General features: G+C 59.0%; 1 protein-coding gene across 1 annotated transcript in view; it reads left to right on the top strand.

The window, feature by feature from the left end:
- Positions 1–2,174, top strand: part of DPP6 (dipeptidyl peptidase like 6) — a 757,367-nt gene extending 755,193 nt beyond the window's left edge. Inside the window, 1 exon segment of the mRNA XM_021079151.1 lies at positions 1,175–2,174. Within this exon segment, the coding sequence (XP_020934810.1) occupies positions 1,175–1,321 (147 nt within the window). The 3' untranslated portion in view covers positions 1,322–2,174.

Here is a 15,745-nt window from a genome sequence, read left to right as displayed (position 1 = left end):
TTCCTGCCGTCGGGTTCGTTTGGCGAGACGCACATAGCCCTGGCCTTCCTGCTTTGCTGTCTCGTGGGGGCTGGCATGGGCTGGGCAGTTGGGGAGCGCATCCTGCAGGAAGCGAGGTTGGCTCCAGTGCTGATGGGTGGGGAAGGAGGGACGTAGCTCATGGGACTTTAGCTCCCATCTGAAAACGTTCAGATCGCAGTAAACCTGAGAGCCGCACGGCAGTGCCAGGTGCAGTGTTTGCACCCAAGGCGGCCACGGTAGGTCACGTGGCAGACCTCTGGGTGCCCGTGTGGACAACTCCCCAAGATGCAGGCCAAGCGAAATCAGCAAGGTGCTAGGCGGTAGGCCCCGCAGGCCCCCCAGACACCCCTGCAGGCACAGCGAGTGTCTGCAGAAGCTCAGTGAGTTTGTAACAGCCATCAGCTGCAGGGGAAGGGCCCCAGGGCCCGGGATGTGGGGAGGGGGAGACAGGCTTCCTGCTCCGTGTCGCTTTGTACTGTTTGATGTTTAATGTACACAGGGCAGCTCAAGTCCCCCCTTAATAAATACTCTCAAGGTGTCGCGACATAAGAGGAAGACAGGGTTCAAAACGCAGGAGGCAGCCTGTCACAGAAGGAACACAGGCTCTCAGGCCCATTCGCCTTGGCTTTGAATCCGTGCTGGGAGGGGTCCTTTTATTCAGGATGGGCGTTCACTGCCAGCACAGGGTCCCAGGCCTTGCTGTGACATTTCAGAGGCACTTCATTGTTGACGTCTCACGAGGCTCAGTGAGCTAGACTTTATGGTGGCCGTCACTGCCCTGGACACCACTGGACACCGAGGTCCAGAAGGGCCCCGGCGCTGTCACAGGCTGAGTCAACACAGGTGCCTGTGGGAGCGGGGCAAGGGTTGTAGGGACAGCTCAGGATTCTTTCCAGGCCCTTGGGCGTCCTGATCCCTGGTGGCCTGGGCGCTGCCCCTGTGGTCCCCGAGCCTGGATCCGTGTCACAGGTTCCAAGAAACACAGCAAGGCTGCGCAGAGCCCATTAAGCAAAGCCAGGAGAAGAAGCCCTGAAATGACTTCAGGCGAGGATCCAGGCGGCGGGGTGCTCCGGCCGGTGGGGCCCCGCGTCTCCCGGGCGCCCCAGCCCCGCGTCTCTTGCCTTCTTGGATGACTTCTCTTGCCTTCTTGCAGATATACCCCGACGAAAGCCATTACTTCAACAGCGCCTCCCTCCAGCACCACCTCTACCGGTCTCTCACCAACTTCTTCGTGGAGTGTTTCAGGATCCAGGACAAGCTCCCCACGGTCACGGCCAAAGAGGACGAGGAGGAGGACTGACCACCCCGGCCCAAGCCCAGCCTGGCTCTTCCTGGAACAGCGGACCCCGGCCTGGAGCCCCCCCCCCTCCCCGACCCCTGCAGACACCTGGGGCGGGGGCAGGAAGCGTCACCTTCATAGCATGTGTGTCTTGGGTCCTGCGGGCAGTTTTGCTTCAGAAACCAGCTCCGTCGTCCTGGGTGGAGGTGCACTGCCACGCACCGGGGCCTCCCCGGAGCCTGGAACCCTCGCCTCCTCCCGCCCCAGGGGGACTGTGCCTCCCACGACCCCTGCCCAAGGAAGAAAGCAAAGGACGGACAGCGGTGGAGAAGCTGGCCCTGGGGTCGGAGCCTGCGAACGGCAGCATGGAGACCCAGCCTGGCTCGGTCCCCGCCCACACGAGAGCATATCCCATCCGCCCGACGTCACCGCCATGGAACAACTAGAGCACAATTATTTTAACAGTACTTGTTCATAGGTTGGCTTGCTCTTTCTGTAATTAGGAGATTCGGCATTTTCAGGGGCTGTACCACGTGCTGCTGTCGCTATGCTAATGGTTAACCTTATGGAATTAATTCGTATTTTTCTATGGTTTCTACCTGACACTGTCTCTGGTCATGGGGTTGTTTTGCTGTGCTTTGTTTTTTTTTGTTTGTTTGTTTTTCTGTTTTTTGCTTTGTTTTGCTTTGTTTTGTTCAGTCCGTCTGTAGGCTTTGCATTGGTTTGGATAAAGAAACAGATCAGAAGTCACTAACTGCTCTCTCCCCAAGGGCATCTTTAGACTTTGTGGAGACATTTCAAAACACCGAGGGGGGGAAAAACATCCAGTACTATTCACTAAAACATTCATAAATAAAACCTCTCTCCCACCAGGCTGCTTTAGGGTTTAGCTGAGATGCGCGCCGTCTGTTCCACCCGTCCCTGTGCCCACCCTTTTCCTCCGTGATAAGTCGGCAGGTCTTTTCAGATGACATTGGGTTAAAAAACCTGAAAAGAGAAAGCGTTGACTCCACCTGCAGGTCGGCCATGTGTGCTCGGGTGACAGGAACCCTGGAAGAAAGTGGGGCCCGTGGGGCGTCACCCCCGCCCTGGGGTGGCTCTGCCCCCACCTCCCACAGCCAGCAGTTTCGTCGAGGTTCTGTCCTGGCCTCATGCGGTGTCCTCTGCCCAGATGGCCGGCCCGCGTCCCGGGCATCTGTGCTCTGTGGCAGGTGCAGGCGGGACTGTGGTCACACGTTGAGCCCTGTCCCCCGCGCACCCCCTGGTCCCCATCGTGTTTGGCCAGAATGCCTGCACCCTGGCTGGGCTACACTTTCTAGGAGTGCCAGTTTGAAATGTATCAACGACTGTCGTTGCCTCTGGAGCTTGTGGACAAGCTGAATGTCCGTTCTGATTTCTCCAGCCTCCTGTCCTTCTGGGGACGGGAGTGGGGAGGTCCCTAGCTCCGTGTCGCTATCTGGTGTTTGGGGTTTCTGCGTTCATCCACGCAAGCTCTGAGCAGCAGGTTCAGTCAGTTGGATTGGAAGAGCTCCACAGCAGGCTTTTTTTTTAGGTGGCGCATCACCGATTGGGAAAGGGTGACCCAAGGGACGGCTCTGAAGGCTACATGGCCAGGCCTTCGCTAGGTCAGTGGACTTGACCGCCTGCAAAGCCAGCACAATCCGAAACAGAGCCAGCTCTGGCTGCGAGGCCCGTAGGAGGGAGTGGGAGTGTGACACAGTGATGTCTGTTCATCCGAGGAGTGGAAATTATTTTCCCACCCGGAGAGCACGTTTCTCACCCTCCACCATCTCGCTGTCGAAATCGTGTAGATTTCAAGGAGTCTTTCAGGTGCTCACTGGGCCCAACCAGGAGCCTGTGTGAAGCACATAAGACCTCCCCGTGGTCGCAGCGGCACCGATGTAAGAAGGACGAGACGGGAGTCCCCTGGCCACTCAGCCAGTTACGTATCGGGTGTTGGCACTGCTGTGGTCCAGGTTCGATCCCTGGCCTGGGAACTTCAAATGCCGTAGGAGTGGTCAAAAAAAAAAAAAAGAAAAAAGATGGGACCCATCAAGCACATGGAAGTCCCCCATCAACCAGAGACGGGAATTTGTGTTTCGTCTTGAAAGTTTCGGGGTGAAGACATAAAGGAAACACTGAGAATAATAAAATTGGCACTCAGGAGCTCCCGCTGTGGCACAATGGGGCTGGCGGCATCTTGGCAGCCTGGGACGAAGGTTTGACCCCAGGCCCAGCACAGTGGATTAAGGATCCAGTGTTGCCACAGCTTCAGCCTAGGTTGCAGCTGCAGCTCAGATCTGATCCCTGGCTTGGCAACTTCCATGTGCCACAGGGCAGCCAAAAAGGAAAAACAAAAATGGTGCTCAGTTGAGGCGTCACACTGCCCGCTAGAAAACTCTAGACAAACCCGCATTGCTTGGAAAGGCATTCATTCGTTGTGCTGTTGTTGATTCAATGAGCATGACATAGCCCAGCCTGCGAGCAGAGGGACCGATTGATTCAATAAACCTTCCAAGCCATCGAGCAGCCACTGCCTCAGAGAAACAGCCAGTCACCCCCGCTGCAGGATATCACCCTTCTTGACCAAGATTCAGAGGAGATGAAACAAAAAAGCCGGACGCAGCCCAGCTCGCCCTCCGGCCCCAGGTCCCCACCAGCACCCCCGCCCCCGCAGCTGGACCAGGAAGGAGGCCACCCCCCCCCCCACCGCCCTCCCCCAGGTCTGCCTCCTGGGCGGTCTTGACTGGCTGGTGGGAGCTGATGGTTCATGCCGGGTTGATGAGCCCCGCTTTCAGAGGCCCTAGGTGTGGGGTGATCAGACCAGCCCTGAAAGCAGATGCTGGCTTGACCGCTGGGCCCAGGCCAGGTCCACTGGGCACAACAGGTCAGCTCTGGGGGGAGCCATGTGGGTAAGCCTGGACCTGCACCTGCCCAGGTGTTGGAGGCCGAGTGTGCTCCCTGGGCTCCTTCCCGGAGCCTCTATTAAAAACCCCAGTGTTGGAGTCCCCGTCATGGCACAGCGGAAACAAACCTGACTAGTAACCACGAGGACACAAGTTCAATCCCTGGCCTTGCTCAGTGGGTTAAGGATCCAGCATTGCTGTAGTGTAGGTTGCAGATGTGGCTTGGATCTGGCGTTGCTGGGACTGTGGTGTAGGCTGGTGGCTACAGCTCCGACTAGACCCCTAGCCGGGAACCTCCATAGGCCACGAGTGTGGCCCTAAAAAGCAAAAACAACAACAACAAAAAAATCCCAGTGTCACAAGACAGACTGGAAGGACATTTTGAGACACCCTTGGCCCTCTTCCGTTAGCACGTGGCTGTGTGCTTTCGGAGGGACAGAGGAGGCAAGAACGGGGAGCCTGTAAGAGCCCGGGACGCAGCAGAGACTATGCTGAGTCCTGCCTCCATCAGCCTCCATGAGCCCCGGACGGTTCCCAACTTCTGCCCCTATTTCCAGCTTGGGAACAACCAGGGGAAGCTTAACACTCTCCCCTGGGCAGTCACGAAGAACCCCCGCCCCCAGCGCCCATCATCCCCACCAGGCCCACCCTCCAAGCCCCCTCTCCCAGCCAGAAGCCCCTGCCTGTCGAGGGCATGTGAGGACCACCCACCCCCGTGCTCCCACCAGCTCTGAGGAAGCAGCCTCTGCCTGCCATGATCTGGGTGTGTATTCGTCAGCTCGGCCGCCTAAGAAAACATCACAGCCGGTGGCTTAAACAGCAGGAGTTTGTTTCTCAAGTTCTGGAGGCTGGAAGTCTAAGATCGAGTGATGGTGAGACCTCTTCCTGGTCCCTCCACGGCCACCCCATGGCTGTGTCCTCCCCTGGCAGAGAGAGGGGGAGAGTTCTGGTCTTCTGCATCTCATAAGGACACTAGTCCCTCCGTGGAGGCCCCACCCTTGTGGCCTTGTCTAAACCTAGTCACCTCCCAAAGGCCCATCTCCAAAAACCATCCTCTCAGGGGCTGAGCTTCAAGCAGTGAACGGAGGAAGCACCTGTTCCATCCTTATCTGCACGCTGGCTTCCGCAGAGAAATGCGGGCTTCAGAAGGGCTGCTGAGGGGCAGAGGGGACCCCGGGGGCAGGAAGGAGGGAGGGAGAGGACCAGCTGGGGGCGCTGCCTCGCAGATCAGGCTTCTCGGGGGGTCTGGTGGGGAGGGCTTCTAGGCGCTGTGTCCTGAGAAGCCTGGGCTCTCCCTTCTGCAAACCTCGAGCTCCAGCCATTCAGCATCTGAGTCCCGTCACTCACAATACACAGGCGACCAGAAGCCCAGAGAAGGCAAGGAAGTTGCCCAAATCACACAGCAAGGCAGGCGCCGCTGCTGGTATTTTTCTTTCATGACAAGCTCGGAAGCCAGGGCTCCCTCCAGAATCTAGCCCGTTCCTCTGGGCGCCAGCCCTGGGCCACAAGCACAGCCAACATGAAGCCAGGCTTGCTGGCGATGGCTGTCACGTCTGGGTTCTGGGCAAATGACACATCGGTGGATGCTCCCATTCCATTCAGTTCAGGCCCCTTTCCTAGGAAAGCTCTTGCCTGATCAGCTGCCGGGGATCCTAGGAAGCCATATAAGCTGTATCCTTTCTGGGTCCCAGGCCGGGCTCCAAAGTAGCTATAAGCAAGGCAGTAACATTCGGAAACAGAACAGCCCGGATCAGTCACACCCTCTAGATCGAAGGCCCTCAAACTCGTGCATGTCAGACTCCACCGTGGCCCCAAAGAGGCCCCAGCCCCAGGATGACAACAGACACAGCACACACGCAAACACATCTGAGAAGCCCCGCACTGAAGGGGTGGCCCCACAGATGCCAGGCAGGTGTCCCCAGCACAGGCTCTGGCCCCCAGGACTCGGGATCCTGGATGGGACCCCCGATTACAGCCTAGCATGGGGGGGGCAGTGGCACTGCAGGCCTGGCAGGGGCGGCCGCTCACTTCCCCAGCTCCTGCGCCTCGGGCCAGATGCACTCGAGGAAAACTCCGCCGAAACCCACCGCTTCTCCGAGGCTTTCCGTTTCCCAGGACCCCATGTCCAGACACTGTGAGACCCCCAGTCCCCAGCCTGTCAGCGCAGACTTACCTCTGGCCACTGTCGCCCCCAGGACCTGACGACCTGCTGGCTGGAACCACCCCCCTCCCTGCGCACAGACCTGCCTGCTGCCCCTACCCACCCACACACCCACACACACTCACTCACACAAACACAAACACCCACTCCCCAACACCCACTCATACCCACACACACCCCACACACCCACTCACACCCCACACATACACCCACACCCACCCCCACCCCACACACACACATCCACCCACCCACCCACACCCACCCCCACACACCCACACATACACCCACACATACCCACTCACACCCACACATACACCACCCACCACACACACCCACTCACACACCCCACACACACATCCACACCCCACACCCACACCCCACACACACCCACTCACATACATATACACACACATACACACACCCACTCACACCCACACCCACTCACATATACACACACATACACACACACCCACACACCTACTCACACACCACACACACACCACCATACCCACACACACCCACTCACTCACACACACCCACTCACACACCCACCCACCCACTCACACCACACACACATCCCACACACACCCCACACACCCAATCACACCCACACATACACCCACCCACACCCACTCATACCCCACATACCCACTCCCACACACACCCACTCCCACACACATATACATATACCCACACCCACCCACTCACACACCCACACACCCCACACCCCACTCCACACCACCACCCCCACCACCCACCACCACACACACCACTCACACACACATCCACCCACCCCCTCAATCCACTCACACACCCACTCACACACCACCACACACACACAACCCACTCACACACCCACTCACACATCCTCTCCCTGCACACACACCACCACATGTACCATACACACTCCCCCATACACACACACACACACACACACCACCACATACCCTTCCCCTGACACACAACACATGTACATACACACACACACACACCCCTCACAGACACACACACGACCCTCCCTCTCTCTCACACATACACATACACTCCCACCCCCACCACACCAGCACAGGGGGCTGTCTGAGGGCTGCGGCTGTTTAGGAGCTGAGTGTGCTCTGCTGACCACGTGCCAGAAGCACCCCCCGCAGTGTCTCCAGACACTGTCACACGGCCCTCCGGGGTTGAAAATCAGGTTCGACTGTGTAGACACTACCCTGACCAAGGGCTGAGTCCACACCCTGCACGGCCGGACCCCAAAGGGGGGTCCCCTTGGCGTTCATGCCCCAGGCACCTCCTGCTGTCCCAAGGCCCAGTCTCACCCCATGAGGCCATCCCTGGCTTCCATTCCAGAGACTTTGACCGCGTCATGCCCACAGCGTTTATTCGGATTCATTACACATCCGTTTGGTGGCTTTGAGCAGAGGAGGGCTCAGTTTTGCTGGGGTTCCTGCCCCGGGCAGCCCCCTGCACGAGGCTACCACTGTGACACAGGCACTGACCCTGCGCCTTCCCAGGCCTGGTCTTCCAGACAAGACACACAGGCCAGGAGCCAGCAGCAAGGTGTGAGGACAGCAGGCAGCCCAGGCGGAGGTCCCCACAGCCAGGACACTGCCCAGCCCTGTCTGTGACCACAGTCAGCCACCAGGCCACGTTCGAGTCCCAACCCTAGAAACCACAAGAGTCAATAAAATATTGTTGCTGGGACTTCCTGTCGTGGCTCAGTGGTAACAAACCCAACTAGCATCCATGCGGATGCAGGTTCGATCCCTGGCCTCGCTCAATGGGTTAAGGATCCGGTGTTGCCATGAGCTGTGGTGTAGGTTGCAAATGCAGCTCCGGCTGGAGCCCTATCTATCCTGGGAAACTCCATACACCGCGGGTGTGGCCCTAAAAAGTAAAAAAAGAAAAAGATTGTTGCTGTTTGAGCCACTCAGGCGGGGCTGGCCTGTGACAAGCACCAGGTAACTAACCAGTCCCCAGACCAGCCTCCTTTCTCCAAATCGGACTGGGGCCCACGGGGTGCACGGCGTCCCTTTTTTATTAAAACGGGAACAAGGTGGGGACGTCTGTGGACCCACGTAACAGGGAGCCTCCTCCCTGTGTGACCTCAAGGCTGTTCCTCGCCCAGGCACCAGAGCTCTGCTGGGGCAGGAAAGGTTAACAAATGGCCGGGAGACTCTTGGCACCACAGTCCTCACGGAGGCTTCCCGGGGCCCCGCCCCGTGCCTGTCACCCCATTCCTTGGAAGTGGGATCCCTGGCTGGCAGGCAGATGGAGTCATCCAGAACAAGGACAGCGCTGAGCCTCCTTTGCAGCTGGAAGGGCCCACGCGATAAGCCTCTGGAACACACGTGGAGCTCCCCGTGGCAGGTCCCACGAAGGGCATCCTCTGGAGCCCTGTCTGCCTTCTCCTTCCTCCTCTCCGGTCCAGAAGGTCAAGCACACTCCCAGGTCACCAGGTGGGTGCACCGGGCTGAGGATGGCAGAGGAGGAGAACGCGCCCAGCCCGGGCCCCCTCCCACTGCTCGTCCTGGGCTTTTCCACTTCCTGTGGCTCCCAGATCACTCCGCGGTCTTGTCACGCAGGCCAGCCCCTGGAAGCAATCGTATGGGACCCCAGACCTCAGGAGAGTGTCCTCAGAAGGCAGGTGTCCCCAAATAAAGACACCAGGGCGGTCCCATTCCTACGTTTACCCCAAAGGCTGATGCAGCCTGGATGGTTTGAGTGGATTTCACTGCCAGGATTCTTAATGGATGAGAGTGTATGTTAAAATCAATATAGGAGTTCCTGCTGTGGCTCAACGGGATCAGTGGCTTCTCTGCAGCGCTGAGACACAGGTTCAATCCCTGGCCCGGTACCGTCCGTTAAGGATCTGGTGTTGCTGTAACTGGTGTAGGTGGCTCCAATCTGATCCCTGGCCCCGGGAACGCCATGTGACATGGCGCAGCCAAAAAATATGAAATAGAATAAAACGGAATGGCATAGAAATAGAAATAATACAATAGAGTAGAATAGAATAAATATATTTGGTATATTCATATATAAAGATGTGGCATATTCATTAACTAGGGAAGAAACAGGCCCAATAATGCCCCCAAATTCTGCTTTTGAGCCTATTAAGATCTTTGGAGCTGAAGGGCTCGGGTTACATCAGCCGATGTCTGGTTTCCATATGATCACTTTTACAGAAATTTTAATATTGCCTAAAAGTCAGACAATCATTCACAGAGGGAGACGTTTAGTGTCCCAGAGAAGACGAGGAGGGGGCGGGCGGCCGGGCGTCTGGGAAAGAAAGCTCTCGCAGCGGAGACTAGTTATGCGCTTCATCCCGCAGCAGAAACACTTCCAGGCCGCCACCCTGCCGTCCCTGCGAACAGCTCAGAGGTCCCTTTCACTTAGAGGTGGGGAGGTCCTTTGGCGCGGGCTGGTGTTCGGGCTCAAGTGGCGGGCCACCAGGATGTGGCTTCTAGAGGGGCCAGTCCAGGGTGCCGGCGCAGGAAGGGCTTCTGGGCGGTCCCCAAACCGCGCCCTCCACCCCAGCCCCGGTACTTCACGGGCCCTGGGGCAGGGTGGAGGGGGTGGTGGAATCTTCCTCAGAGAGAATCTGACTCCACCGCCGCCTCCCGTCCTCCCCGCCCCGCAGGGCCCGCGGGGGGCGGCGGAGTGGGAGGAGCTTGCAGCGGCCGGTGGGGGCGGTGCTCCAGGAGGCGGGGCCACCGCTTCCTCCTCGGGAGCCCGGGGGCTCCCGCCCCTCAGGCCGACCCTCTGCTGCTGGGCGGTGAGGGCTGGGGAGCCTGATGCGAGTCGAGGCTGTGAACGGTGGACCGACCGGCTCTCCGAGCCCAGGAGTAAGTCATCAGGCGTCGTCGGTACCCCAGCACCCAGCTGCGGGCTCTCAGTGCAAACCCAGCCAATAAGCGTCCCCGATTATTCAGTCACTAGGCAGGGCGGGGGGGGGGGGGGCGACTCGTCACCTGCTTCAAAGTTCTGTTTTCATAAAGCATCAGTTGCAGAAGTTTCCGGGCTGCGCTCCTCTGCGTGGGAAAGTAAGGTTCTCGCGCGCGCCCTCCCCCCTTTCCCCTTCTCCCCCGCCCCCAGATCAGTCCTTCCAACCCCCGCAGCTTGGAGGGGCCCAGCCCCGCAGGCATAGGAGGGCGGGGGTCGCAGGGGAGGGGGCCTGCGGGCGGGCAGTGCACGCGTGGAAGCCGGCCCTGCGGGCGGCCCTTCTCACTGCCCGTGAGACCCAGGCGCTTTGCTGCTCTTTCTGAACTTCCGCTGCATTATTGGAGAAAACGAGGCTGGGGGGTGTCCTGGTTGCCTGGGGCTCCCCACAAAATGCCGCAAACCAGGCAGCTGGAACCACCTAAACCACAGAAATGTAAATGCTCCCAGTTCTAGAGGCCAAAGTCCGGGATCGAGGTGTGGGCAGGGCGGGGCTCCCCGGGGAGGCTGTGGGAGGGATCTGAGGGCCTCCCCCCCGGGTCTGGCGTCCCGGTTGTGCCCGAGCGTCTGTGTGTCTGTGTCTGGTCCCCCTTTTGACAAGGATGCCCCTCCCACGGGCTTAGGACCCACGCGAGCGACCTCATCTTCACCTGTGATGATGAAGTAAAGATCCCCAAATAAGGTCACAATCCGAGGCCTGGGGGCAAGTTGGGACTGGGGGAGGGGGCGCAACGACACCGCGCAGCCCTAAGAGCAGGGTTCCTACCAGGGCACAATCTGGGTGTGCGGGGAGGAAGGAAGAGCTCACTGGCTGAAGGATGGTTCCCCCCCCCCCGAAAAGGAGCCCTCCCAGGGGGCTGCAGTCCCAGCCCCCACCCCCTTCCCAGGGCAGAGGCGGCTCCAGGGTCTAAGCTCCTTGAGTGAACAGGAGCTGGGGCCTCTCTGTGTCCTCTGCGTTCCTGGGAGGGGCGACCCCGCAGCCCCCATCCCACCTGACCACAGCCACCTGAGCTGCAGGTCTGCCACCCAAGGCCAGCCCCAGGCATCCACAGCGCTTGGATCCCGTGCGCTGAACCAGATCAGTCAGAGAGAAAACGAACGTGGCCACCAGGAGGCAAGGAAGTAACTCCTTCGGATGCCCGGGGGCCAGCAGAAGGTGGAGGGCCCCACGGACCCAAAGGGCACCCCAGCCTGCTCTCCCGTGGCACCACCTGCCCACCCAAAGCCCCCCATGGCACCCCAGCCACCATATCCTCAGGTTCTGGACGATCCCAGCCCTCCCCGCCCCGTTCCACCCATGGTCTCACGGGGCCGTGACCACCGCTCTCCAAAGTGGCCCCAGGTTAATCTGATCCATCTTTACACACGTGTCTGGGGACGGAGCTCAGCTGCTGAGGGCTTCCTCCCTTGCATCTCAGGAAGGACAATTCAAACTAAATGAACAGATACTGAAAAGGTTAATCTTAGGTGTCCATTTCGTTGGGCCGTAGTCCCCAGATACTTGGTCAAACATGCTAGATGTTTTTGTGAAGGTCTGTTTGAGAGGAGATCAATTTTTTCACTTTGCTGTACAGAAGAAATTGGCACAACATTGTAAATCAACTGAATTTTTTTTTTTAACTTTAAGTTTAAACCAGTAGACTTGGAGTAAATCAGACTGTCCTCCATAGTGTGGGTGGTCCTCGCCCAATCAGTTGAAGGTCTTAAGAGAAAAAGACCGGAGTCCCTGAGGAAGGGAGACCTCTGCCTCCAGACAGCCTTCAGCCCCGGCTGCAGCACCAGCTCTTTCCTGGATCCAGCCTGCCAGCCTGCCCTGTAGATTTCAGGCTTGCCAACCCCACAGTCACAGGAGCCAATTCCTTAAAATCTCTCTCTAGGAAAGGGGTCCTTTTCACCTTGGCACTGATGCTATTTGGGGCCAGGTAAGACCTTGCTGCCGGGACATATGCTGCGCTTTGTAGGGAGCCAGGACACACGCACGCGCTTTAATCCTCACAGCACCCTGGAGGAAGCTTGTGTTTTTGTTACCAGTTCATGGATGAGCATCTAAGTTCAGGGAGGCAGGGGTGACACTGGGAACGTCCCTGAGCTCCTGGGATTTTCCAGACCATGTGCACACACCCCGTCCTCACCGAGGTCCCCTCTTCCTCCCTCTCCAGCATCTGCTCCTCCCGGCGAAGCCCCAGAGACTGAGGCTGAGTCTCGGCTGTCCGGTCAGGCCTGCTGTCTGTTTGGCATGAAAGCGGGCGGGAGGGCCTTGGAGCCCTGGGCAGGATCTGCCCTGCAGACACCTCTACCTTTACTTTGTAATCAAACCTGCTCATAGCCTTCCTGGCTGTGACATTGTCACTGTCACCCTTCTCACTCCTTTCGGGACCCAACAGTCCTACCATGTTTTCAGAGTCATGGTTCCCAGCCCTGATCGCAGCAATGCGCTATGCTCAGTGTTCATGAAACGACACAGCTCGGTCCCTCCTGTCCCCGACTTGTCCTTTCCGTCACCCCCTAGCTGCCATCACCTTCAGCTCCTCCGTGGCCCCAGGCACTTGGTCTGGGTCCACAACGCCTCTCCCGGGAGGGGCAGGTGGGACGAGGCCGGGGCTCAGAGGTGCAGTGTCGGGGTGAGGGCGCCTTCACTGCCTCGGCCGTTCCCTGCGGGTCTTGCTGGGGAGCAATCCCACCCTCAGCCAAACACCAGCACACCCACCCCGGTGCTGCCCTGTGGCCAGCCGGAATTGCAGCGGAGTTGCAGCAGCACAACTGAGCTCCAGGAGCCTCAGCCCGCAGCCCCTGGTCGCCTCCCCATGTGTCTGCCCGCCACCCCACCCCCGCTGTCCGCTACTGATAGAAGCAGCATCTTGGGGCCCACAGGACAGCCCGAGGGTCTCGGGAAATGTCAGGCTGCCCTTTGATTCTGAGAAGGGAAATTAAAGGAGAGAGAAGGGAGCAGGGCAAGGAAGAGCCTGGCACCTTGGGTGTGTGGGGGGGGCGCAGCAAGGCTGGGCAGCCTCGGAGCTTTGCACTCACACTGTCCCCTCCTGGGGCAGCCCGAGGTCCAGAGAGGCCACCCCCTCCTCACCCAGCACTGAAGGAACCAACTAGAGCTCCCTCCACAGAAGGAGGGGGTGGCCTCATGGCTGGGGGGGTCGGGTGTGGGTTTTCCGCGAAGCCACCACCATGAAAGCCCTGTTGTGGGGTCACAGAGACATGTCTCCCCACCAGACGGCGCCTAAATGAGAAAACAAGTTCCCAGATTGGCATCTCAGCTCTGGGCAGACTTGGCTTTTTTGCCTAATTTCATAACGCCAATGAAGACCTACTGTGTGCTCTGGATGTTCCCTCACGATGCAGAGGGTTAAAGATCTGGCATTGCTGCAGCTGTGGCAAAGGCGGCAAGGTGGTGCAGATTCAGTCCCTGGTCCGGAAACTTCCGCATGCAGCAGGCACGGCCAAAAAAAAAAAAAAAAAGACCTACTGTGCGGGTGGTGTGCCCTTCCCACCCCAGCCATGATCCTCATGGGACAGAGCCTTGTGATCAGTGGAGAATCAGTGAGGGGCCTGCCCAGGACAGAGAAGAGAGCGAACCAAGGCAAACCCCCGCCCCCAAGAAGCCCAGCAAGGGAGCAGACAGACAAAATAATAAGGCCTGAGGAGGCTGGGACACGGAGCTCCAGGCAGGGGACCCCAGGTTCAAGGGCGGGGGGGCTTCTGCAGCGAGGTCCCCATCTCTGCCTCTCTCCCTGGATATTTGCAGCTGTTGAGGCTTCTGATTACACCGCAGAGTCCCGAACACTAACCATCTGATGCCCTCACACAAGGAGGCCACCGGAACGGCCTCACTGGCCCATGAGTCTCTTGACCTGGTCCTAAGGCAGGGCGGTCTCCTGCTGAAATGAAACTCCTCCAGCCCAGACAGCTGCGCTCAGGGCAGGAAAATGGAGCTGCCTCTGGGGGTTCCAGACAGGCCTTCACACAGGGACCCGTCATCAAGAGGCCTGTTGCCCAGCTCTGCCCGGCCCCCCCAGGCAGCGACTCCTGTGTTTGCCAAGGGTTCCCGGTGCAACCGAAGGCCTTTCCTTTTCATTTTAGAAAATCCGGAAATGCAGCTTAATGACAAGCAGGAGAGCAGGCTCCTTATCAGAGCATTGGAGCTGAGCCACCAGCGGACACTAATCAGATTGCCCAGAGCCCCTGGGCCTGGCCAGAGGGGCCACCGTGTCCGCAGCTCAGAGCCAGTTCTGACGCCCTGTGAGGAGGGTGAGGCTGGGTGCGGCATCGGGGCCACGGGCTTCAGGGCCAGATGGTCCAGCCACCGCCTGCCTGCTGACGGCTCTGTGCCCCAGGGCAAGTGACCTAACCTCTCAGGGCCCAAGTTCCTCCCGCATGAGGCAGAGACTAACGCAGAGGGGGCTGGGATGGGCGCGGTGGAAGGACACCCCTGGCCTGCTGTGGTCCGTAAACTGAAGCTGATCTTACTCAGAACGTCTAGAAAACTTTCTTTTTTCAACCAAAGAGCTAGAAGGATGCCTGACAATTTGCATTTCAAGTTTCTTCAACTACAACCCGAAAAAGCTTTGGGAAAACAAGCTTCCAGGCGCTGAAGGTGGGCGGGCTTCAGTCCGTGGGCACGTGCCGGTTGGGCTAAGGTCCCCCGGGGTGGGGGCATGGGGTGGGGTCCAGGGTGGCCGCCCCAGAACCGGCGCGAAGCTGGGACATTCGGGACGGACGAGACCCTGGGAGCCAAGAGCCAGGCTCCAAGCACGGCAGGCTGCGCACGGGCCCCTCCAGACGCGGGGCTGGATCCAGCGGCGCGCGGGCGCAGGTGCCCAGAGAGCTGGCGCTGTCGAGGCTGCGCGCGCGGGGCGGCCGCTAGGGGGCGCGCCGAGCCCGCGTCCGGGGGAGGGAGCTGCGGCCGCGTCGGGGGACCGGGCGACCGGGCTGGGGGACCGCGGAGGCCAGGGTCCGAGCCGGGCCGGCGAGGGGAGCATGGCGCCGGGGCCTTGCAGGCAGCGCGGGACACTGCGGTGCGCCCCACCCGAGAGCCGCGCCCGCCGGGGATCAGCCCATGCCCATCCCGAAGGCCGCCTCCTGGAGCGGCCTGAGCTGAACCTGCGGCCAGAAGCCAACCAGCGACCAGGAGCCCCCACTAGACCCGGACGTGGCCCGGGCAGGAGAGACTTCTCTTTTCCATTTTTTGTTTTTACGGATGTGTGCAAATATGTTTATTGCACTAGCTGCTTCATGACGTTGACCCCCTGTTTTTATAGCCTATACGAAAAAGGGTTTCACGGGGGGTTCAAATGAGTTTTTCACTATGCTCCGTTTTAAAAATACAGAAGTGAACATTATGATGACAGGAATTTAAGATGCTGAATTGAGTTCCCTTGGTGGCGCAGTGGTTAACGAATCCGACTAGGAACCATGAGGTTATGGGTTCAA

Source organism: Sus scrofa, chromosome 18, assembly GCF_000003025.6.
Source record: "Sus scrofa isolate TJ Tabasco breed Duroc chromosome 18, Sscrofa11.1, whole genome shotgun sequence".
Classification (NCBI taxonomy): Eukaryota; Metazoa; Chordata; class Mammalia; order Artiodactyla; family Suidae; genus Sus; species Sus scrofa.
Note: the sequence above shows the minus strand (reverse complement) of the source record. Positions and strands in the feature narration are given on the sequence as shown.